Here is a 24364-nt window from a genome sequence, read left to right as displayed (position 1 = left end):
TTGATTTCAAACTCTCAGCCTGTAGAACTCTGAGACAATAAACATCTGTGTGTTTACAGCCATCCCAACAGTCATCCAAACTGCAGCCCTGCAACACTAACATAATGAGCTCTCCTCTGCATCTGGAGTGATGGAGAGGTCCGAGAACTAGACTGAGCGGTCTGGGAGCTAGCCTGCCCAGCAAACTGTGTGTGTGAACGTACTCAATGCCATGGGATTGTTCACTTTTAAACGGCTTGTTTTATATACTTTACCTTCACACATTAATTTAGCTTTTAAGAAAGGGTTGTTGTTGTTAAGTTCCACTGAGTCAGTTCCGACTCATAGCAATCCTGTTAAAGTAGGGTTTCCGAGGAGTGGCTGGTGAACTTGAACTGCCGACCTTGCGGTTCAAACCAACCTTGCATCCAGCGCATTAACCCACAGTGCCACATAAAAGAATAAAACAGAAATATTCTTTCTGATTTTCTATAGGAGGACAAAATGTGAATCATCTACATGAAAGCATCTACCAGAGTCTCACAGAGAGAATGAATATTCACAAAAGCAGTAAGTTATCACTGCTTTTACTCTGTTGGTAACGTGCAAGTTTGCCTGGGACATCAAGACCTGACAATATGTCCACTAAGCACTTGCAAAACAATTGGGTATTTTCTCTTATTTTTCAAAGAACTTCCTTCAGTCTTCTCCTTTTAACCCCTAATTGTGCTGGGGGTGGGGGCAATGGAAGCACCTGCCCACTTTATGCCAAGAAGGTGAGTGACCAGTTTAATGGCATGTGAAGGGATATTGTCCAACAAGAGTTCTGCCTCCAACCCCCAAAGCCAACAACGCCAGTTTAACTGGCTGTGTAAATTACTGGAGTCGGGGTAAAGGATGCTGTTCCCAAAGAGAGTCCAGGACTCAGGTGTAGGACTCAAGGGAGTCTTCCCATCCCTGCCACACACTGTTCCCAGGTAGACTCACCCAACATGATGGCATCCACGGCTCCCCCAGGACAGAACTCAATCATGATCTGCAGAAAACACAAGGCAAAAGATGAGCAGGGGCACCCAGCTCACAAACAACCCAGGCAGCATCTGATGCTCATTGCTTGTCCCTAGTTCCCTGGCCTTCCGTCCTCCCCGCAGGGACTAACTGTCCAGCCTGAGACTCTGACCCAGAAGAGTTGTTAGGACCATTCTTTTTTCAGGAAAAAACCAAGATGACCTGAAAATCTGTAGCTTCAGAGTATAGTCTGAGCTGTGAGCTCCTGCCACCTGCCAGATGCCCACTTCCTATGCCCCACCCTCAAGATCTCAGAGCCCCCCCTCAAACATACACCGCACCAGAAACTTGGCACCTGCCTCTCTCCATCTTACAGAGCCGGGGCCCTCATGGAATCAGAACTTCAGAACACCAGGGTCTTGATGACCAGCTTATCCAACATGCTCAATTTACAGATGAGGAAATCAAGGCCCAGAAAGGGGATGAGCTTGACCAAGGACTGGAAGGCAGGTTTCCTGATTCTCAGTCATTCGGGTAAGCATTCATTCATTTATTCATCATTCCCACAGCTGGTAGCAGGCCCTGGGAGAACAACCAAACCCAGGCTCTCCGGGCCAAATGTACGGACAGAGAAGGATAAAGCTCCTCCCTGATTCACTTGAACCTTCTTCACTCTTTCCTGCCCATTTTGGACTCTTAACACATGTGCATAGAAGCGCTCTCTTTTTTTATTTCAAGAGGGGGTACTGGTGGGTAGAGAAGGGAAAAGGCTTCCCAAACTTTAAGACACACTCCCAGAACCCCTGAGCTTCTGGCTCAGCTCTGCTCCCAGCCTGATGTGATGTCCCTTGGGGTAGACGCACTACTGGTCCGCTCAACATTCCAGAAGTCCCACTCTCTCTCTCTAAACAGGAAAGACAACCTCAGCAATGACCCAGCTGGGCCCAAGCCAGCAATCCAGCCAGAGGAGGGAGGAGTGGCTTCATATCCTGATGAGGCCTCCAGTTTGTGACTGACCTTCCAGAGATTTCCTGGCAATGTAACATGAGAATGGAATGAGGTACATGACTTAGGGCCAGGCCAAGTGACTTGGAGCAAGATAGTTCGAGTGGAAAGTGGGGTTGCAGCTGCTGACTCTAAAGGACTGCTGCTCTTAGCTATGGACCCACCAAGGGGTGATATTTGGGGACAAGCTGAGGCCTGGCTGCAAGAAACCACAGCAGGTTTCAAATGGGGCTGTAGCTGGGCCAGGGATGCTGGAGGCACTGGTGAGGAGGAGGCCAAGACAGACCTGCCAACCACAGTGGAATGCGAAGTGCCACGGGAGAGAACTGAGCATGGGGACCCACTCACATACCACATCCCACAGGGAGGAAAGACAGGGCCTCTGAGGCTTCTATGGCCCTTCCTGGAAAACAGACTATCAGGCCTGACCTCAGCTTCCCCACAACTTCTCTCTAACGACACACTGACCTAATACACTCAAGAAGCCACTTATTTATCCTACCATTCACTCTTTTAACCAACCGCCAACCCACCAAGCTTCATCTCCAGGGAAAAGTGGAGCCGCCAAAGGTGACTTGGACACAGGTGTTGAACTCTTGAGGCCGGCGGGCACGGCATCTGCACTGGAATGAGCCTCAGTTTATCAAGAGAGAGAAGAGTTCCAAACCCTACTGATGGCTGGGAAAAACAGTTGCACACAGGCAGTGGTGGTTTGGTCCATGTAGGGTGTTACTGTGGATAGACTCCTCCCTTGAGCTCAGTGGCTCATTTTTTGGTTTGTTTTCATGTTCTTGAGACTTCATGAGTTCTATCCTCCCTCCTTCAACTATGAACGACTGTTTGTGTGCAACTGCACATTTTTTCCAAGTCCTGAAGCAACATCACCAAACCCAGGTTAGGAATTCCTGTTTATTTTCCCTGCCATTTCCCATGTATGTGGGTTCTAGGCAATGGCTAATCCTCTCTGTAAAAAATGAGATCATACTGCCTACCTGTCAGTCCTGGAGTGGTACCATACGATAAGCACTTGACCTCAAGGTTGGTTTGAACTGCAAGGTTAGTGGTTCAAACTCACCAGCCCAGCCACTCCTCAGAGACCCTATATAGGGGTCGCTATGAGTTAGAACTGACTCAATGGCACTTAACAACAACAACGACCCCCTATAACTACAGTAGGGACTGGACAAGGTGGTGCTTTGTAAGGCAACAGGCCAAGCCTGGTACACAGTGGGCACACTGTGGGTACACATCAGGGTGCTGTGGAAAAGGTGGGAGACTTGGGCTCAAGTCCTAGTTCTCCCACTTAATTGGCCGTGTGGCCTTGTACAGCCACTTACTGTAAGTTACGTACTCTCCCTGAGCCTCCATTTCCTCACCTGTAAAATGGCACTAATAAACACTACTCCAAGCCTCACTTATTAGCATATCATCCAGGTAATAAATGAGGCTTAACACAATTAATACTAGAGTGCATTAAAATGCACAGCTACTAGGGTTCCGGTTCATACATGCACGCTTTATTCCAAACAAGATGTGTTTAAACATGTTTCCGCAATTAGCAGATGGCTGCAGACAGATTCTCTTGGTAATACCTTTGGCTTAGTCTCATTAGGGTATCTTCAAAAAGGAGGATGCTTTTTGAGCCATAAGAAAAACAAAAAAACCCCAACAATTTTGAGATCAGGACTAATGTCAAATTCTTAACAAAACCCAAATGGGCATCTTCTCAAATCACTAAAGTTTTGCCATAAGTTTATAGGAATGCTGGCCCACATAAAACAATAGCTTTTAGATGGATCAAGCATTCTAATGAAAGTCGGGAAGGCCTCAAAGTGAATTCAAGGCAGAAAAGTCAGCTCAGGAGGTTTTGGTGGGTGATTCCAAAGGGGTAAACTTGATAGATTTTCTCCAAGGACACAGACCATCATGGGGGTGTGTTAGGAAGGCATTTTCAGAAAATTAAAACCTGAAATGGTGAGAAAAAGACCAAGCAAGTTGTGTCAAGGAATTGCTTTCCACTACAATTAACCTCCTCATTCTTGGAGGGTAGCAAGAGCTGTCCTATGAGAGTTTCATGTAAACATGAAATTATCCCACCCACCTTACAGGCCTGATCTTACCCCTTCACTCTTCTTTTCATTTCTAAACTTAAAAGGAACACGATTTGAATCCCTTGAGGGTTTTGTTGTTGTTATTGTTAAGTGCCATCGAGTCAATTCCAACTCATAGTGACCCTGTATAGGGTTTTTGAGGAGCAGCTGGGGTTTGAACTGATGACCTTGTGGTTTGCAGTTCAGTGCTGATCCTACAGCGCTATACTAAGAGTCCTCTGAAGGTTTTAGCACGGCGTAAATTGAAGAGCCAGAATTCTTCAAGGGTTAGATGGAAACACAACTTTGATAAGTACATACACTTAATAGAGGTTATGTCCGGAAACAACAGCTTCACTTTTTGATATTTTTGTTGAACAAGAGTTTCAGTGATTATGGAGCAACATACATATATTTTTTAACTTACCATCTTCTGTGTTTGCTAGTTTTTATTAAATGAATTAACCAATAACTTCACACTTAGATCATGTTACTTACAGAAGTGTGCCTACGCCCTCAACTGCTATCTAGAGTCAGTAGGAGAAGTGGCCAAATCTAGGCGGTTTGACATCTTTCAGTTAAGTGACCCCTTGCGCAATCTCCCTTACACAAGGTGCCCACAATGCATCCTCCCCGGAGGCCAGAACCAGGAAGGCTCTGGTATGCTGACAATCTGGTTTGCTTCCTCTTTTGCAGCTCGAGAGCTCCAGGAACCCTGGCACTTCTCTTTTATTTTATTTATTTAGTCTTGCCTACCGGGGTGGTCTGGTAGCGTAGTGGTTATGAATCGGGCTGTAAACCTTAAGGTCAGCAGTTCGAAACTACAGCTACTCCGCGGGAGAAAGACGAGGCTTTCTACTCCCATAAAGATTTACACCCTCGGAAGCCCTGTACAGGGTTGCCATGGGTTGGAATGGACTCAACGACACTTAACAACAACAACAACCGGGGTGCTCAGGGAGGAGCTCTGGTAGCATAGAGGTTGCAAATCGGGCTGCTAACCTCAAGGTCGGCAGTTCGAAACTACCAGCTACTCCGCGGGAGAAAGATGAGGTGTTCTGCTCCCATAAAGATTTACAGCCTCAGAAACCCTGTGCAGGGTTCACTATGAGTCAGAACTGACTCCACGGCACATAACAACAACAACAACTGGGGTGCTCTGAGCTTAGTCATCTCCTTTAGCTTCGGTTTTAATCCCTTACCCTAGCTGTGCCATGCATTATACAGTTCTCAGGAGGTTTCATTACGTGGATCTTACATTTTCCCCCTTTGGCTTGTCATCAAGAGTTCAGTGGGCATGTACTTATAAACTGGTATTCTAAATTTCTCAAGGCTTTTACAGAAATGCATGGAGTTGGATAAATACAGTCTGTGGTGCTGTGGGTTAATGCACCAGACTGCAAAGTCATTTGAACTGCAAGGTCGGTGGTTCAAGCTCACCAGCTGCTCCTTGGAAACCTCATACAGGGTCACTATGGGTCAGAATCAATTCGACGGCACTTAACAACAACTACCACTTGTCTGTCAGTTTGTTGGACTGTGGTGGCTTGTGTGTTGCTGTGATGTTGGAAGCTAGGCCACTGGTGTCTCAAATACCAGTAGGGTCATGCAGCATGGTGGACAACTTTCAGCAGAGCTTCCAGACTAAGGCAGACTAGGAAGAAAAGCCTGAAAATTAGCCAGTAAAAATGACAACAGAACATTGTCCAACAGAGTGCTGGAAGGTGAGCCCTTTATGTTAGATGACACCCAAATTCCAACGTAATTACAGTAACAGACTTAAGCGTATCAGCACCTGTGAAGATGGCACAGGACTAGACAAGGTTTTGTTCTGTTGTACACAGGGTCACCGTGAGTCTTAGCCAACTTGACAGCACCTAACAACCACAAAAATGACTTAGATATCCTCCCACCCTTAAAAAACCTTTAACATTTTTTTTCTCCCTCCTGGCTGCCTGAGCGTCTGCCGCCATCATGAATGACGCAATAACTATCCAGACAAGGAAGTTCATGACCAACCAACTACTTCGGTGGAAACAAATGGTCATTGATGTCCTTCACCCTGGGAAGGCAACAGTACCTAAGACAGAAATTCAGGAAAAACTTGCCAAAATGTATAAGATGACACCAGATGTCATTTTTGTGTTTAGATTCAGAACCCATTTTGGTGGTGGCAAGACTACTGGCTGTGACATGATTTACGTATTCTTTGGATTATGCAAAGAAAAATGAACCCAAACACAGACTTGCAAGACATGGCCTGTATGAGAAGAAGAAAACCTCTAGAAAACAGCACAAGGAACACAAAAAACAGAATGAAGAAAGCCAGGAGGACTGCAAAGGCCAATGTTGGTGCTGGCAAAAAGAAGGAATAAATATTCTGCGATGACTGTGGATTTTTCACCAGAGGATTATTAAACCCTAAAACCCTAAAAAAAAAAAAAGGTTTAAGGGCTCTGAGCAGGTTTCAAGAGGAACATGGGGGTTAGTAACGACCAGATGAGAAGATATGACACACACAAAAAAATAAGCAATAAAAGGGGGAAAAAAATTGGTGTCATTAAATGTTTAAACTTTTGTGCAAACAGGGTGCTATCAAGAAAATGAAGACACCACATAGAATGGAAGAAAAAAAATGGAAATTATATATCCGATAAGAGACTAGTATTCATAATATATTAAGAGCTCTTACAACTCAACAACAAAAGGACAAACACCCAGTATTAAAACAGGGAAAAGATCTGAGTAGACATCTCTCTAAAGCAAATACACAAACGGCTAACAAACACATAAGAAGATGCTCAGCTTCTGTGGTTGTTGTTCTTGTGTGCTGTTAAGTCAATTTCTAGTTGGTTTCAACTCACTGGGTTTCTGAGAGCAGCTGGTAGATTTGAACTATACCAGGACTTTCAACATCAGTAGGGAAACCCAATCCACAATGAGATACCACTTCATATCCATTAGTATGGTTAGAATCAAAGAGAGAAAACAACGGTTGGCAAGGATAGGGAAAAGCTGGATCCCTCACGTACTACTGGTAAAATGTAAAATTGTGCATCCACTTGGAACACTGTCTGGCTACTCCATAAAATGGAGTCCTGGTGTGGTGCTGTGGGTTAATGTGCCAGACTGCAAGCCCGTTTGTACTGCAAGGTCGTTGGTTCAAGCTTACCAGCTGCTCCTTGGAAACCCTATACAGGGCTGCTATGGGTCAGAACTGACTTGACGGCACTTCACAACAAGAACAATTCCATAAAATGTTAAACAGAGTGACCTTATCACCCAGAAATTCTACTCTAAGCATTAATTCCAAGAGAATGAAAAATGCACAAACACATGAAACTTGTACACAAATGCTCATAGCAGCATTATTCATAATACCCAAGAAGTAGGAACAACCCAACTGTTCATCATCAAAGAAATTAAGAAGCAGAATGTGGTATATCCATATTGTTGTTGTTGTTGTTAGGTGCCATGGAGTCGATACGGACTCATAGACACCCTATGCACAACAGAATGAAACACTGCCCGATCCTGGGCCAACCTCACAATTGTTGCCACGCTGGAGCCCAATGATGCTGCCACTGTCCCAATCCAGCTCACTGAGGGTCTTCCTCTTTTTCTCTGACCCTCCCACTTGGCCAATCCATCTCATTGGGGGTCTTCCTCTTTTTCTCTGACACTCCACCTTACCAAACATGATATCATTCTCCAGTGACTGGTCCCTCCTGATAATATGTCCGAAGTATGAGAGATGAAGTTTGGCCATCTTGGCCTCCAAGGAGCACTCTGGCTGCACTTCTTCCAGCACAGATCTGTTGGTTCTTTTAGCAGCCCATGGTACTTTTGATATTCTCCTCCAACACCGTAACTCAAATGCATCAATTCTTGTATGGTCTTCCTTATTCACTGTCCAGCTTTCACATGCATATGAGGCTATTGAAAATACCATGGCTTGGGTCAGGCGCACCTTAGTCCTCAAGCTGATATCTTTGCTTTTCAATACTTTAAAAAGGTCTTGTACAGCAGATTTGCCTAATGCAATACGTTGTACATGGATATTATTCAGTCATCAAAGGGAATGAGGTAACAGATAAAGTACACTGGTGTTAAACCTCAAAAACATTAGGCTGAGTGAAAGCAGCCAAACACACACAAAAAAGCCCACACATATGATTCCAGATGTATCCATCGTGAGAGAAAACAGATTAATAATTGGGCTGGGGGAGGCACTGGCCCAACTCAATGAGCAATCCCAGAAAGCCCTGGAGGCTCCCAGAGCAGCAGGCTGTGTGCTTGTAAAAAAAATGTGAACCAACCACTTTTCTGCCTCAGAAGCTGGATTGCTAACTACAAGGTTGGTAGTTCAAACCCAACAGGTGCTCCAGAGGAGAAAGATGAGGCGTTCTGCTCCCATAAAGGTTGACTGCCTCTGAAACCCTATGTAGGGTCGCTATGCATAGGAATCAACTCGATGGCAGTGAGTTTGATTGAGGTTTTGGTACTGTGTATGAAGTATTGTTCTGGGTACTTTATTCAAAGTCTGTCTCTCATTTAACCTTAATAATAGGTCTGTAAGGCAAATACGCTATTATTCCATGAAGCATCAGTACACCAATTCGGTAAAGAACTGGACAGTAAATATTTTTGGGTCTGTGAGCAATATCAAGTAGTTGGTCTTTGTCAACAACTACTCAGCTCTGCCATTGCAGCACAAACAGCAACCATAAGCATTATGTAAACAAGTGGGCCTGTGTTCCTATAAAACTTTATTTACACACACAGGTAGCAGGGCCTGATTGTTCCAAGAAAACTGTTTATACATACAGGTGGTAGGTTGGATTTGCCCACAGGTGGTAGTTAGCAGACCTCTGTTCCAAATGAGGAAATCGATGCTCTGAGGGATTCAGAAACTTGTCAAAGGTCCCCCACTATTTGGAGATGAAGTGAGGATTTGAATCCAGGCACTCATAACTTGAGAGCTCATGTTAAATACCTGGGTTCTATTTCCTTCCCAGCCATCAAGAGGGTGTATAATTACATCCCTATTAGAAGCGGGGCATCTTTAGCACAAAGTTTCAACTTAACCTGTAAACTAGGACTGGCTCCCCCACATTTGAGAAATGAGAAAACCAATGCTCAGAAAGGCAAAAGTCTTATCCTGGAACCCAGGGTTGGTGAGAGCTGAGCAATAATCTGAACCAGGTTGGTGTGACATCCGGTCCTGCTCATTAGAATTGCTCTAGGTAAAGAAGGGCTTGGGCACAGGGCATTCTAACAAGAGAGGTCCTCATGGCAGACAAGTGCCCTTAGCACACCTGGTCTTCTTTTCCACGTCCCCAAGCTCACGGACCTCATTGCTGTCACACTTCAGCCCAAGCACACTCCCCAAGGAGTCTCTGATGGGGTTTTACTGCAACCTGTAGTTGCTGACTCTCTTCTCTGGTTGGAAGTCAAGGAAAGTAGAAACTGGGTTTCCATAATCCCCTCATCAGTTTAGATGAAACCACTGTCCTGGTACAGAGGAAGGGTCAGAGCCTGACTCTGGGCTCTGCCAATTGCTGAGCAATCTTGGGCATGCCACATTACCTCTGTTTCCTCCCTCATTTATTCTTTTACTCACTCACAATTCATTCCTTCGATTCATTGTGACACGACTTTATGAGCTAAGAGCTCTGGTGGCACAGTGGTTAAAGCACTCAGCTGCTAACTGATAAGTCAACCCACTAGCTGCTCTGTGGAATAAAGATTCAGCTGTCTGCTTCTATAAAGATTTGGAAATCCTACAGGGCAGTTCTATTTTATAGTTCCATAGGATCACTATGAATGAGTCAGATTGACACAAAGGCAATGGGTCTGATTTGGTTTGGTTTGGTTTGACCATATACCACGTACTTATTTTAGGTGATCAGGAGCCATGGGTTAGGTGTTGGGCTGCTAAACACAAGGTTGGCAGTTCAAACCCACCAGCACCTCTGTGGGAGAAAGATGAGGCTGTCTGCTCCCGTTAGAGATTTACATACTCAAAGCCCCTACATAGGGTTGCTATGAGTCAGAATAAACTCGATTGCTGTGGATGAATGGCTTTCTTTAGGTACTGGGGATACAGCAGTGAAAAACCAGCCCTTGCTCCCACAGAACTCCCGTTCAGGAGGACAATGTGTGCATCTTGGAATATAGCCCCACTGATGGGTGTCTACACCACTTAAACAAGACCATGCACCGAGTAATAGAGTCACACAGGTCAGATCATGGAGTTTCTCTTCCTTCTTAGCCCAGGGCTCTCCCAAGAGTTGTCAGGGCAGGCATTGTCCCAGGATGGCTACTGTATACACTTCTAGCATGCTGTGTAAATGAAGAATACATTAATTAATATTGCTTAGGCCTGACCCAGAGAGAGTTCACAACCTCCCTTCTCCATCCAGTGGACCTGTCAGGACAACACTGTCTTGTGTAAGTCGATCCCCACTTTCTCAGTGTTGTTGTTGTTATGTCCATGGGTCGGTACAGACTCATAGCGACCCTGTACAGGGCTTCTGAGGCTGTAAATCTTTATGGGAGCAGAAAGCCTCATCTTTCTCCTATGGAACAGTTGATAGTTCCAAACTGCTAACCTTAAGGTTTGCAGCCCGATTCATAACCATTACGTTACCAGAGCTCCGTAAGAGTACAGGACAAATATCCTATACAGAGAAGTTTTGCCCTATGCCCTCAACCGCACCATGAGGTGGGCAGCTATGGAGAGGTTAGTTTCCCATCCATGGCATCTAACATGAATTGGGAGTTCACACTACGCCAGGCTAAATGGTTTACATGGATTGTCTCATGATCATTCTGTGAGGCACGTATCCTAGAAATTCCTATATCTCATGGGCTTTACTGTGAGGATTCAGTAGGATAAAATATGCCAGGCACTTAGTTCATTACCTGGCACAGCATTAGCTGATACGTTTATCCCCATTTTGCACATGGAGAAACTTAGGCTCAGAGAGGTGAAGGTGAACTAAATATTAAGCAGTAGAGACAGGACTTGACCTGCCAAGTCTGACCTCTGTTCAGTTCCCCAATGGAACAGTCCTAGATGTGAGCCCGCCCCTCTCCTCAAGCCTCAGGGAGGAAGTCTTAAAGAGCTGGAGCCACAGTTCCAGGATGGGAGAGAGGGCCCCTGTCTCCTTGCTCCAGCCTACTCCGGGCCCCATTGGGAAGTGAGCTTGCTCTTGAAGAGATAAGGGAGTCAGGATGTTGCACCCAGATAAGGCCAGGCTCAGACTACTCACAGGATTAGACATTAACTTTTACAGCCTACAGACAGCAGGACCAATGAGTAGGAGCAAGTCACCACTGTCACCTCTTGGTTACCTCCAGGGAAAAACCGAGGCACGTTCTGACCAGATAAGAACAAGGCTAGAGGTGAGGCATCAACACCACGTACAGGACCACATAATGCTCTGGGCTGGGCCCAACCCTTCCTGGCCTTCCCTGAGGCAAGACATACCGTGTATACAAAAGGCACTCACTAAATAAATGCTGGCAAAACTCTTGGACCTAAGATTAAATCAACCACAGCCAGATGGCTGGGACATAGTTCCAGATCTGTCACTATTCTCCTGTGGGACTTGAGTTCCAACATCTGCAAGGTCATTTCCAACACTGGTATCTTAGGATTCAAGGTGACTGAAGTTACTTTATTGTTGAAGAAGCAGTTTATATGAGGGGGCTTCAAAAAGTTCATGGGGGGAAAAAAGGAATTAAAAGATTATATCATTTATTCATCAACACTTTGAAGGCCCCTCATGTTTATGAAACTCCATTCATATCATCCATTCTCAGTGACTGGGCCTTAGTACACAACCAGTAAGTGTTTGTTGAATGAAAGAAGAATGAAGAAACATGAATGAACCACTTCAGTGACCTGAGAATACTCCGAAATCATGATGGGGCAGTCAAAAAGTGCCTGGCATCTCTGACAGTTAGATTCTGCCAACAAAACCTGGTCAAACCCAAACTAGTCCAATCCTCTTCTGCCACCTGGGACAAGTAGACATGCTGCTGTCATTTTCCAGCAGCATCACCAGCTCGTGCTAAGCACTCTATCAGCATCTCTTCATGTACTCCTGTGAGTGAGCCGAGGTAGGTGTTACATGTACCTCAAGTGACAGATGGGGAAACTGAAGTTTGGTGAGAAAGGGGCTTGCCCAAAGCCACTCAGTTCTAAGTGTCAGAACCAAGCTACAAATCCAGGTCTGAGTGACTGGGAGATGTAAATGGTTTGCTCGTGGCTACTAATCTAGGAGCCCTGGTGGCACAGTGGCTCAGCACTCAGCTGCTACCCAAAAGGTTTGCGGTTCAAACCCAGCAATTGCTCTGCAGGAGAAGAGTCACAGTTGGCTTCCATAAAGATCACAGCCTTGGAAATCCAATGGGGCAGTTCTATTCTGTCCTATAGGGTAGCTATGAGTCAGAATCAACTTTACAGCAACATGGGTATGGGTACTAACCTAAGGGTGGATGGTTCAAACCCACCCAGTGACACTTTGGAAAAAAGGTTTGGAGACCTACTTCCATAAAGATTGTAGCCAAGGAAACCCCATAGAGTTGTACTCAATTGCACATAGGGTCATCAAGAAACACAAAGACAGCTGTGCTGTGTGGCCATGGGCAGGCAACTTTCCCACTCTGGGCCTGTTTCCTTTGTGGTAGCCAGGTGGGTGCCGCCTCTCCCTTACACCTCCCTGCACTGACATTCACTGTGTCCTGGGCAGGCCTAGGGACCTCCCTGTGGAGGTCCCACCCCATCAGCAGCAGCACAGAAGACAGAGGTTGTTGGTTACGCAACTGAGGGTTGTATAAGGAAGTCTCAGAAGCGACCAGCTAAAACAGCAGTCAAGCTTGTGGTACAATAGTGAGTAACTGCTATCAGGACTGACTGTGAGGGTTGGAAATGTAAAGGAGGGGAGTGGTTGATTCTGCAGTCCAGGAACAGAGGTCCCTGGGATCATCAAGTGAGAAGAGCAGCGTGTGGGACCCTACCCAGAGAAACAATGATGACAGAGATGGAGGCAGAGACGATGACATGGAGAGACGGAGCAGCTGGGGACTCTGGAACCAAAGAGGGAGAGGGGTTATGTGCTGATGACTGGGAGGCAGGCTTGCAGGGTGTACCCTTTGGTTGGTTGATGATACATGGAGGGGATTGTAATCATTGCAATGAAATGAAATACGACAGGATGAATGTAAAGCTAGTGTTCTCCCATGTAAACTATCACATAATTCACAATAAAACTTAAAATCAAAACAGCAGTCAACTGAAAAATGCCCCCCAGTTTATCAGCATCCTGTTTCTGTAGGTGGAGTCACAGGGCCTCCCCACCTCAGAACTCCTGGGCAGACAATACAGCCTTTGAGTAGGGCAGCCCCACGCCCACCAGGCCTCCCGGGAACACTGGGCCTGGTTCCTCCACCCCAAGGTCCCACCCAGTAAGTTCACAGAAACCTTGGAGAAAATTCTAGGCTCTCTGACTCCCTGTGAACTGAGTTTCACTGACTGGAGAAGAGAACCCAGGCAGGGTTAGGTGACCTTGAAGTACCTAAGTGTGTGTGTGCGCGTGAGGGGTGGTGGAGGCAGGGGGGTAGGTCTGCCAAGGCAAAGGAGAAGAACTAAAGGAAAGACATCCCCTGTTAAGCCTGTCTGGCCCATTCTATGATCATTTTGCCACATTTCCTGAGTTGGGGACTACTAAGACCCCTTTCACAGATGAGAAGACTAAGGTAGCTTGATATCCAAATTTGCTTAACCAAGTCACAAGGCATCTCCAAGGAAGAGATGAGATGATGCAAATACAGGGGTGCTTAATGCTCTCAAGTCCTGTCCAATCTGTCCAGCTCAAGGGCCATGAGCATTGGCTTCAGAGTCACAGTCCCCTGAGCTTGAACAACTTTGGGTAATGTGCTTAGTTAACATCTCTGAGCCTCCATTTGCTCACCTGTCAAATGGGTGTAATTCCTCCCCTGATGCTGTCTTTGTAGATTTGATGAGAAAATACATGCATCGACAATGAACACAGTGCCTGTATCTAAGCACAGTCTGATGAACAGCATCACTATCACCATTATCATCCTCCTCACCATCCTCCTCCTCATCGCTATCAGGGGAAAGACCAAGGTTAGGGCTGGGCATATCTGGTCAGATGCAAACTCAACTTTCAGCCCTAGAGGAGAGGGAAAGGCAGCTCTGTGTCTACACAGACACTTCTGATCCATTTGCATGCTCATTGCCATGACCTAAGTCAGCTCTGCCACACCTGGTACTGGATACAGAGATGAAAGAGCCAGGGTGGAGGCCCCTATCCTGACAGACGACAGCACAGAGGTGGGAGCAGGAGACAAAATCACAAACCCTAGAGCCAAACGTGAGCCAAAGGGAAAGACAGACCAACTAATAGCTAGCAGGAGGCAGCATTTCCAATTAAAATCATGAAAGGTTCTGCAGCCTATGAGTTGTTGGTCCTGAAGACTGTACAATGGTGCAATTACTGTGGAAAACGGTATGGTGCTTCCTCAAACAGTTGAAAATAGACAGTATGGTGACAGTATGGTTTTGACCAGCATATAGTATATATGTTGTTAAGTGCCATCGAGTCAGTTCTGACTTATACTGGGTTTCCAAGGAGTGGCCAGTGAGCTTGAACCACCAACCTTGTGGTTTAAACCGACCTTGCAGTCCAGTGCATTAACACACAGCACCACACTAGGACTCCCATATACTTATATAGCCAGCATATATATATACACCTCTACCTGATAATGGGAGTCCTGGTGTGGCACTATGGGATTATGCACTAGATCACAAGGTCGGTTTGAACCACAAGATCACCAATTGCTCCTCAGACACCCTACAAAGGGTCACTATGAGTTGGATCTGACCCACTGGCACTTACAACAACAACTTGGTATATGTCCTAAAGAAATAAGAGTCATGGCATAAACAGATATATGCATACCTTTGCTTATTGCAAGGACCTCTGGTAGCATAGTGGTTACGAATCGGGCTGCTAACCTCAAGGTCGGGAGTTTGAAACTACCAGCTGTTCCACGGGAGAAAGATGAGGCTTTCTGCTCCCGTAAAGATTTGCAGCCTCGGAAACCCTGCACAGGGTCACTATGAATCGGAACCTACTCCACGGCACTTAACAACAACAACATGCTTATTGCAGTGCTATTCACAAAAGCAAAAAGAGAGACAACGTAAATGCTCTTCAATGGAAGAATGGATAAACAAATTTAGGTACATACACACACAATGGAATGCTATGCAATCCTAAAGAATAAAGATAAGTCTACAAAACACCCCATGATATGAATGAACCTGGAGGACATAACGCTGAGTGAAATCAAATCAATCACAAAAGAACAAATGTTGTATGACACTATTGTCAAAATATAAGAAAAGGTTTCCATGCTGAAAGAAACAGGTATGAACCTTAAGAAAGCATCATGCTGACTCATGCAAGTCAATCAAAAAGGGGCAATATTGACTGTATGAGCCCACAGTTTAGCAACACTTTCTAGGGGCAGGCAGGAAGGAGGAAAAAAGAGGAACTAACTACTTAGTGCCCCACTCGTCTGTCGTACTGTGGTAGCTTGCATGTTACTGTGATTATGAAAGCTATGCCACCAGAATTTTAAATACCAGCAGGGTCACCCATGGTGGACAGGTTTCAGCTGAACTTCCAGACAAAGACAGACTAAGAAGAAGGAGAGAAGGACTACTTCTGAATATTTAGTCACTGAAAACCTTATGAATAACAATGGAACACTGCCAGCACCAGAATACTGTATATTAAAAAATGATGAAGAGCACCGGAATATTGTCAGGCATAGTGCCAGAAGATGAGCCCCTCAGGTTGGCAGGCACTTAAAATACAACTGAGTAAGAGCTGCATTCTCAAAGTAGAGCTGATCATGATGACATGAATGGAGTAAAGCCGTTGGGACGTTCATTTGCTGATGGGGCACAACTCACAATACAGAAAAACAGCTTTAAACATTTATTAATAACTGGAACATGGAATGTATGAAGCATGAATCTAGGAAAATTGGAAATTGTCAAAAATGAAATGGAACACATAAACATCAATATCTTAAGCATTTGTAAACTGATATGGACTGACATTGGCCATTTTGAATCTGATAATCACATGGTTTACTATGCTACAAAGGAGAAATGGAAGAGGAATGGTGTTTCATTCATAATCAAAAAGAACATATCAAAATCTGTCTTGAAGTACAACACTGTCTGGGATAGGATAATATCCATATGCCTACAAGGAAGACCAATTAATACCACTATTATTTTACTTTCTGTACCAACCACTAAAGCCAGTGATGATGCAATTGGAGAATTCTACCAACTTCATCAGTCTGAAATTCAAACATGAAATCAATATGTTTTGATAATTACTGGTGATTGAAATGCAAAGGTTGGAACCAAATAGGAAGGATCAGTAGTTGGAAAATATGGCCTTGGTGATAGAAACGATGCTAGAGATCCCATGATAGTATTCTGCAAGACCAATGACTTTTTCATTGCAAATATCATCTTTAGACAGCATAAGAGATGATTACACACATGGACCTCACCAGGTGGAATACAAAGAAATCAAGTGGAACGAGATGGAGGAAAAGCTCCATATCATCAGCCAAAACAAGGTTGGGGCAGACTGTGGAACAGACCATCAAATGTTCATATGCAAGTTCAGGATAAAGGTGAAAAAAATTAAAACAAGTCCATGAAAGCCAAAATATGACCCTGAACATATCCCACTTGAATTTAGAGATCATATCAAGAACAGGTTTGATAAAACATTTTAAATAAGAGAATATGAACACTTGTTGAAAGATGGACAAAGTGGGTTGAAAAGCAAGGAGATTGTGTTGAAAAATGATGTATTTGTCTTTTCTAAAAGTTGATTAAAACAGACTCTAAAGCCAAAAAGAATAGATTTGATGCATTAGACACTAACGAGCAAAGACCAGAAGAGTTGTGGGATGACATCAAGAACATCATACAGAAGAAAGCAAAAAGTCATTGAAAAGACAAGAAAGAAGGAAAAGACCAAAATGGATATGAGAAGAGACTCTGAAACTTGCTCTCCAGTGTAGAGATGCTAAAGCAAATGGAAGAAATGAAAAGGTAAAAGAGTTGAGCAGGAAATTTCAAAGGGGGGAACAAACAGCAATGAAGTTGCGAGCTAAGTCTGACCACATTCAATAGACCCCTGTGAACTCGGGAGGAGACCTGGATGGCCAGCAGTACGACAAGATCCGGGAATCCTGGGCCCAGAGGCAGTGACATGGCCACAGAGGACTAGAGCAGAAAGGGAAGTGATATGAAGTGAGGGGATATGCACAAGAACACCCATACTTGCAGATAGTACCCACTTCACCTGGCTTCGATGGCTGGATGATCAGAAATCAACTAGAAGAAGAAAGAAGGGGGGGGCGGGGAGAGTAACCTGCTACAATTTGATGAACTTTACCTATACTTATGGATGTAGTTGCTCAAAAAAGGGAACAAATCTTTACAGTGACGATCACTCCCACCCCCTCAATAAACAGGGTTGATAGGGATGGGCAACTTAAACACTGGCTACCCAAAATGGGGAGGGCATATAAAGGCAAGAAGTGACTGGCTTACAAGCTTTCAAGAGGGATCCTAGTTCCAGATGGGGCGGGGGAAGGTAGAATCACCACTGAATGATTTCCAATGTATTGGGACTGGGCTGGCGAAAGGAAATGGGGATAAGACTCTTGTGGTACAATAGTGAATAATTGCCATCAGGACTGACTGTGCAGGTAGGAAATATAAAGGTAGATGTTTTTTGACAAGAGGAGGGGAGTGATTGATTTTTCAACCCAGGAGCGGAGGTCCCTGGGACCATCAAGTGAGAAGAATGGAAAGCGGGACCCTACCCAGAGAAGCAGGGATGGAGACAGAGAAGCTGATGTGGCCAGATGGAGCAACTGGGGACACGGGACTCCGTGACAGAGAGGGGCTGTGTGCTGACAGCCTGTGTGGTGTACCCTTTGGTAATCTGATGATGCATGGAGGGGATTATAATCATTGCAATGAAACGATGAGCCATGGGATGATTGTGGAACTGATGTTCTCCCATGTAAACCTCACAATAAAAACTGAAAAATAAAAAAGCTTATGATGACTGTGTTTGGGAATTCCACAAGAGTAACCTCGATAGGTTTTCTCAAAGGTCATAGATGACTACAGGGGCTTATTATGAAGAAGTTTTGAGACCAGGAGAGCTGTGCCAGGGAATTTTTTCTCTTCACAACAATGCACCTGCTCATTCTTCAAGGGTTGTCCTAGGAGACTATCACAGGGAAACCTTTCCCCACACAACCTACAGGCCTGAGTTTGCCCCTTTGGGCTTCTTTTTGTTTCCCAAACCCAAAGAACATTGAAGAGAAACATACTTTGAGTGCCTTCAAGATACCTAAACTGTCGTTTTGATATGGGGTAAATCAGAGCACTGAATTTTTCAGGGAAGAGTTAGAGAGATGGAAGCATCAGCTTCAGAAGTGGATAGACATCGATGGAGGAGATGTGGAAAAAATACCATATTTTGGTACTACATAATACAGTTTTCTATGATTTTTTTCAACACTACCTCTTGAATTTCCCTTGGGAAGCCCTATACAAGGTAGCTATGAATTGGAACCGATTCAACAGCACTTAACACAACAACCACAACAGAGAGTCCTGGTGTGGTGCTGTAGGGTAAGCACTGGACTGCTAACCACAAGGTCGGTGGCTCGAACCCACTAGCTGCTCCTTAGAAGCCCTAGACATTTGGAAATGTATAGCTGCTATGAGTCAGAACCGAGTGGATGGCACTGAAGAAGAATAAGAGTTGCACAATTAAAAAAAATAACTTAAAAAAGACCAGTCAGAAACCTGGATTTTTATATGAAAGATGTTGTTGTTGTTGTTAAGTGCCGTTGAGTCGGTTCCGACCCATAGTGACCCTGTACAGGGTTTCCGAGGGTATAAATCTTTACGGGAGTAGAAAACCTCATCTTTCTCCCACGGAGTGGCTGGTCGTTTCGAACCGCTGACCTTAAGGTTCGCAGCCTGATTCGTAACCACTATGCTACCAGAGCTCCTTATATGAAAGATAGTAACTTGTAAATGTTTGCATGAATTAAAACAACTGACACAAGCCTGCCCTAGCTTGGCTGGTGTGTTTGTCTGACAACCTAGAAAGCAAACATCATATCTGACCAGTCAGCTGGGTGCCTGGGTTGCAGGGAACAAGCAGATGTGGGCTCCTGCTCTTGGCCAGTGGAGACTGCTGGCTTTCTAACCCAGACACCCTGCTGTGAGATCTGTGTCAGCCAGCCTGTAGCCTCGTGAGGAAACTGAGGTGTGGAGACATGAAGAGACACAGCCAGGGTCACATGGCAGGACTGGGAGCAGCCAGGGCCCGAACTCAGGCCTGGGTGGCCCCAAAGCCAGTGTCTGATGCAGCAGAGGAGGGGTGAATAAAAGCACATGGTGGGGAGGAAGGTGAGCACGTGTAAATCCCTGGAGGAGACGTTCAGCCTGCTGAGGTCAACAGAGTGCACTGAAGTCCACAAGAAGAGGCCCATCTGCCATGTGGGAATGCCACTTTAGGTAGGCATTAATACAAGGACGCCTGCTAAGCCATTCCGATCTCCAGACAAACCTCCAGGTGATTCCAGCGTGCCCCCCACCCCAGCTCCACAGCTCCACCTGCTCCTGACCATGGACATCAGAAGCACTGGGACGGTCCCCCTGCACCTGGGGCAGAAGCTGATGAATGCACTGGCCACAGGCCTCTTCTCACCAGGCACGCAGGTAAAAGCTGTCAGACTATGATCCTGGAACCCAGAGAAGGACACTGCAGGGGCCAGGAGGGAAGGCTCTGGAATCAAGCGAATCTGGCTCTGAGACCAGGGACAAGTCACTCTGCCTTTCACACCCTCAACTTTCACGTCTGTAAAATGGGACAGCATCTCTACCACACAGAATTGTGGGGATTGATGAAAGAGTTCTGCACCGACCTAACACACAGAACGTTTCCAGTGTGCTTGTCTTCTAGTTATTCTACCTGTCACCTGGCTGACAGCTCCCTTTCCTCTCCACCCCTGCCACCCAAGTTGTTCGCTCTCCAGGCCAGGAAACCGCCAGCCTCCACTCTTGCTTCCCCCACGTGCCCATCTGTGGCACTTTCATGGTAGTAAGACTCCTTCCTCAGAGGACTGGGAAGCCTGAACAGACCGTAAAGCACTCTACAAAGTGGACCCTGGTGGGTGGCACAAACAGAGGAACACTGAACTATTAATAGAAAGGTGGGAAGTTCAAACCTACCCAGCGGTGTCTTGGAGGAGAGGCCCAGAGGCCTGCTGTGAAAGGTTCAAGTCATTAAAACCCCTACAGAGCACAACTCTATTCCAAAGCCCTTGGACTGACCATCAGCTAGAATTTAATCCAGGGCAGCTGGGTGTGTGTTTAAATTATGGGTGCACCTGTGTGTGTCCCAACTAATGGGAGAGCAGAGTTTGCTAACTGCTAGAAAGTCCCAGGAAGACAGGACCCTGGAGGCCAGAGGAAAGGGTGCTGGCCCACAAGGCTCCCTGGTCAGAGATGTGTGGACAAGGACAAAATTAGTAGACTTGAGTTAAAAGAATTCCTTGAGCTCATTTCTTCTGAGCCTTTCACATCGTGGATCAGGAAGTGGAGGCCCCGAGACAAGAAGGTGTTTTCCTGGGATCACACAGGTAGAACTCAAGCCTCCCAACTCCAGCATGTGTTCCTTCGACCAAGTCGAGCTACCCTCTAGATACACACAGTGCTGGTAGCTACTTCCTAAGGTCACAGTTTCATCACAAAATTTGGCTTTTTATGTTGAAGACAGATTTGCAATCTCTGAGCTTGGGCTGCCTCTGAGTCTAAGACAACAAGCTGTGGAAAGCCCCACCAATAGTGTGGGTGCCTGTTAGCACCCCTAGGTCACACATGGACAGTGGCCTGTTGCCACACCCTACTCCATAACTTGTACTTCCTCTTTCCAGAAAGTTCATTTTCAGACAAGCCACAGCCCTCTGGCAGGCTTGAGTTATCTTCTTGGTCACCACAGCCCCAGATGACCCAGCCAACAGATAGTCTGAAGCAGTGTCTTTGGGCCGGGCCCCCACCTCCCCAAAAGGCCCCGACTGCTCTCTAGGATGCGAACCCTGCCCTCCCACGACCCTGGCACATGTCTACCACTGATAGGTTTCACACAAAACCCCATGTCAGGGAACAGAAAAGTACAAGGCGAAGGAGAGGCATGGCGGAGATGCCAGGCCCAGTTCTTAACTTTTTCTGCTTTTAATGAATACGAATTTCCTGACTCCTCATTTCATAGATGAGAAAGCTGAGTGAGGCATAAGAGAAGAAGGAACGGGCCTTGGTCTTTGAGGCTAGTAAGGGGCAGGGGAAAGATTTAAGCTAGCAGTCTCTAGAGGCAGACCTTTCCATTTGTCAAAGCAAGTATCTAGCACCAATTTTGGAAGCCATCCCCGTTCCCATTACCTCCTGCACACACACAACTTGGCACATAATTTCAGGAAGTTCACAGATCTTACCAAAGATTCTTTTTGGACTCCTAGACCAGAAATTCTGGCTTAAATTTAAGCCCACCAAGTCTTGATAACTAATTTCAGGGGTAAAGCAGACTGGGTATATGAAGACAACACTTTTTCGGGGACACAGTTTATTTGATCTATCTTTAGTCTCCTCAGTTTTAATAGAAACATGGAACAAAAACTATCTCATTCCTATAACAGTTCTATGACAGGAAAAACAGTGGTACACACCAGTGAGAAATAGCCCTTGAACTTAATATCAGGGATGCATTAGAGAGCACTGTGGTCTGAGGATAATTGGAAAGCAGTTGTTGCTCAGCCTGAGGCCGCCGCAACGGGGCAGTAAGAAAGATCACAACTTCAGTTTGTTCAAGAAATGTCAGAATGCCAGAATTTCCTGTGAAGTCTCCTGATGGTCTGAGAGGGGAGGGAGGTGACTGCTTAGGGGCGCTGAGTTTCTGTTCCTGGTGATGCAACATGTTGACAATGATTAGTGGTCACAGAGATGAGCATAAACCAATGTCATTGAGTTGTTCATGAAAAAGATGTTGAATTGGCAAACTTTTTGCTAAATATATGTTTTACCAAAATAAGTATACAAAACATGCTAGCAAAAAAAAAAAAAATTTTTTTTTAACATGATACATGCCAAACAAAAGGTGTCTATGGGCCTGATCTGGCTGGGACCACCTGTTTGAGACCTCTGCTCTAAGAAGGTATAGCCTGTACAAAGACCCTGCCTCACAGTGGATAACCTCCACAACCAAGGATGCTCCAGCCCAGTATGGATCAAGTCAAGCTTGAAAGGTCTAAGAGCTCCCAAGGCATCATCAGAGGAAGGAGATGGGAGAAGATCTACTACCCAATTTAGCTGCTGTTTGTTTTGTTTTCCACAAAATTTGTGCAGATACCAGAGAAGGTATCATAGCAAAAATGGTTGGAGAAGCCTTGGCGTAAATAAGAAGATCTAAGAAGTAGTCTGTGGGGACAAGATACTGGTCTCCGGGTCAGGCAAGGTGAGTCCAAGCCCATGGAGTGACCTGGTCAACTCACCCTGAGCCTCACCACCTCATCCTACAGGAAGACAATCTCCAGCCATTGGATTTGTAGGGTTTGACCAGGTCCACAGGCAGCATCCAACAGGACACCCCTGTTTAGCACTGCCCTGGGTGGAAGTCCTGCATTGAGGAGATGAGATTGGGGACATCACACACCACAGATGTTATGGATCTAATTGTGTCCACCTAAAAGACAGGCCTAACCCTTGGTAACTGTGAACGTGACCTTGATTGTTAACATTCATGTTATCAGTTAACATAAGGTCATACTGGAGTAGTGTGGGTCCTAACTGAATATGACACATGTCCTTACAAAAGAGAAAAACACAGAGAAATGATGACCATATGCAGATGGAGGCAGAGATTGGAATGATGCAGCCACAAGCCAGGGATTGCTAGCAACTACCAAGAGCCAGGGAGAGGGCAAGACGTTTTCTCTTATGAGACTGCTTGCTGACACCTTGAGTTTTGACTTCTAGCCTCCAAAATTAAGAGGAGATAAATTTCTCTTGTTTTAAGCCACCTAGCTTGTGGAACCTTGTTTCAGCAGCTCTAGGAAACTAGTACTAAGGAAGTTTCAAAACATGGAAATATGGAATTAAAAGATAATGGTTTGTTTTCCTCAAACGTCTTGAAGGCCCAGCATATACTATCCTTCTTTAGCTCTCTTTCTTCTTTTAAGTTCCTGGGTGCTCATCTGCTAATGATTCACATGGCCAACACAATCTCCCTTTAAAGGGGGGAAGGGGGGGCGTACATAGACGATTACGCTTTTTTTTTAAACAGGCATATATTTAATGAAGCAATTTATCAACAATAAAAATATTAGAAAAATTCATGAAAGCTCAGTGCTACGGAATAGAATGGAAAATGAAAGCAGGAAGCTATAGCAAATGACCCATAAGGCTACATGAGGCATGATGCAAAGGCAAATTAGGCTAGCATAGTATATGCTTTTTTTTTTTATTTAATATTTTATTGTGGATTATGTGATAGTTTACATGGGAGAACATTACCTTTACATTCATCTTATTGCATTGCATTTCATTGCCATGATTACAATTCCCTCCATGCATCATCAAACAACCAAAGGGTACACCCTGCAAGCCTACCCCTCAGTGGTCAGCACACAACCCCTCTCCCTCTCTGTGTCTAGAGTCCCCAGCCACTCCATCTCTACAAGTCATGGTCTCTGCCTCCATCTCTGGCGTCACTCTTTCTCTGGGTAGGGTCCTGCACTCTGCTCTTCTCCCTTGATGGTCCCAGGGACCTCAGCTCCTGCACTGCAAAGTCAATCACTCCTCTCCTTGCTACAAAAATGCCTACCTTTACATTTCCAACCCTCACAGTCAGACCCGATAGCAATTATTCGCTATTGTAACACAAGAATCTTATCCCTTGCCTGAGATGAAAGCAGAGATGATGACGTGGAAAGATGGAGCAGTTGGGGACTTTAGACACAGAGAGGGAGAGGGGTTGTTTGCTGATGACCGGGGGTGGGGGTGGGGAGGCAGGCTTGCAGATTATACCCTGTGGTTGGTTGATGATGCATGGAGG

At 45.4% G+C, this 24364-nt stretch overlaps 1 protein-coding gene across 1 annotated transcript in view; it reads right to left on the bottom strand.

Moving 5' to 3' along the window:
- STK10 (serine/threonine kinase 10) overlaps positions 1 to 24364 on the bottom strand; it is a 205567-nt gene that overhangs the window by 125963 nt on the left and 55240 nt on the right. Inside the window, exon 3 of the mRNA XM_006864812.1 lies at positions 967 to 1015. Coding sequence (XP_006864874.1) covers positions 967 to 1015 — 49 coding nt within the window. The remainder of the gene's footprint in view (positions 1 to 966; positions 1016 to 24364) is intronic.

This window comes from Chrysochloris asiatica, unplaced genomic scaffold, assembly GCF_000296735.1.
Source record: "Chrysochloris asiatica unplaced genomic scaffold, ChrAsi1.0 scaffold00071, whole genome shotgun sequence".
Classification (NCBI taxonomy): domain Eukaryota; kingdom Metazoa; phylum Chordata; class Mammalia; order Afrosoricida; family Chrysochloridae; genus Chrysochloris; species Chrysochloris asiatica.
The sequence above is the reverse complement of the archived record's forward strand: the minus strand, read 5'-3'. Positions and strand labels throughout refer to the sequence as shown.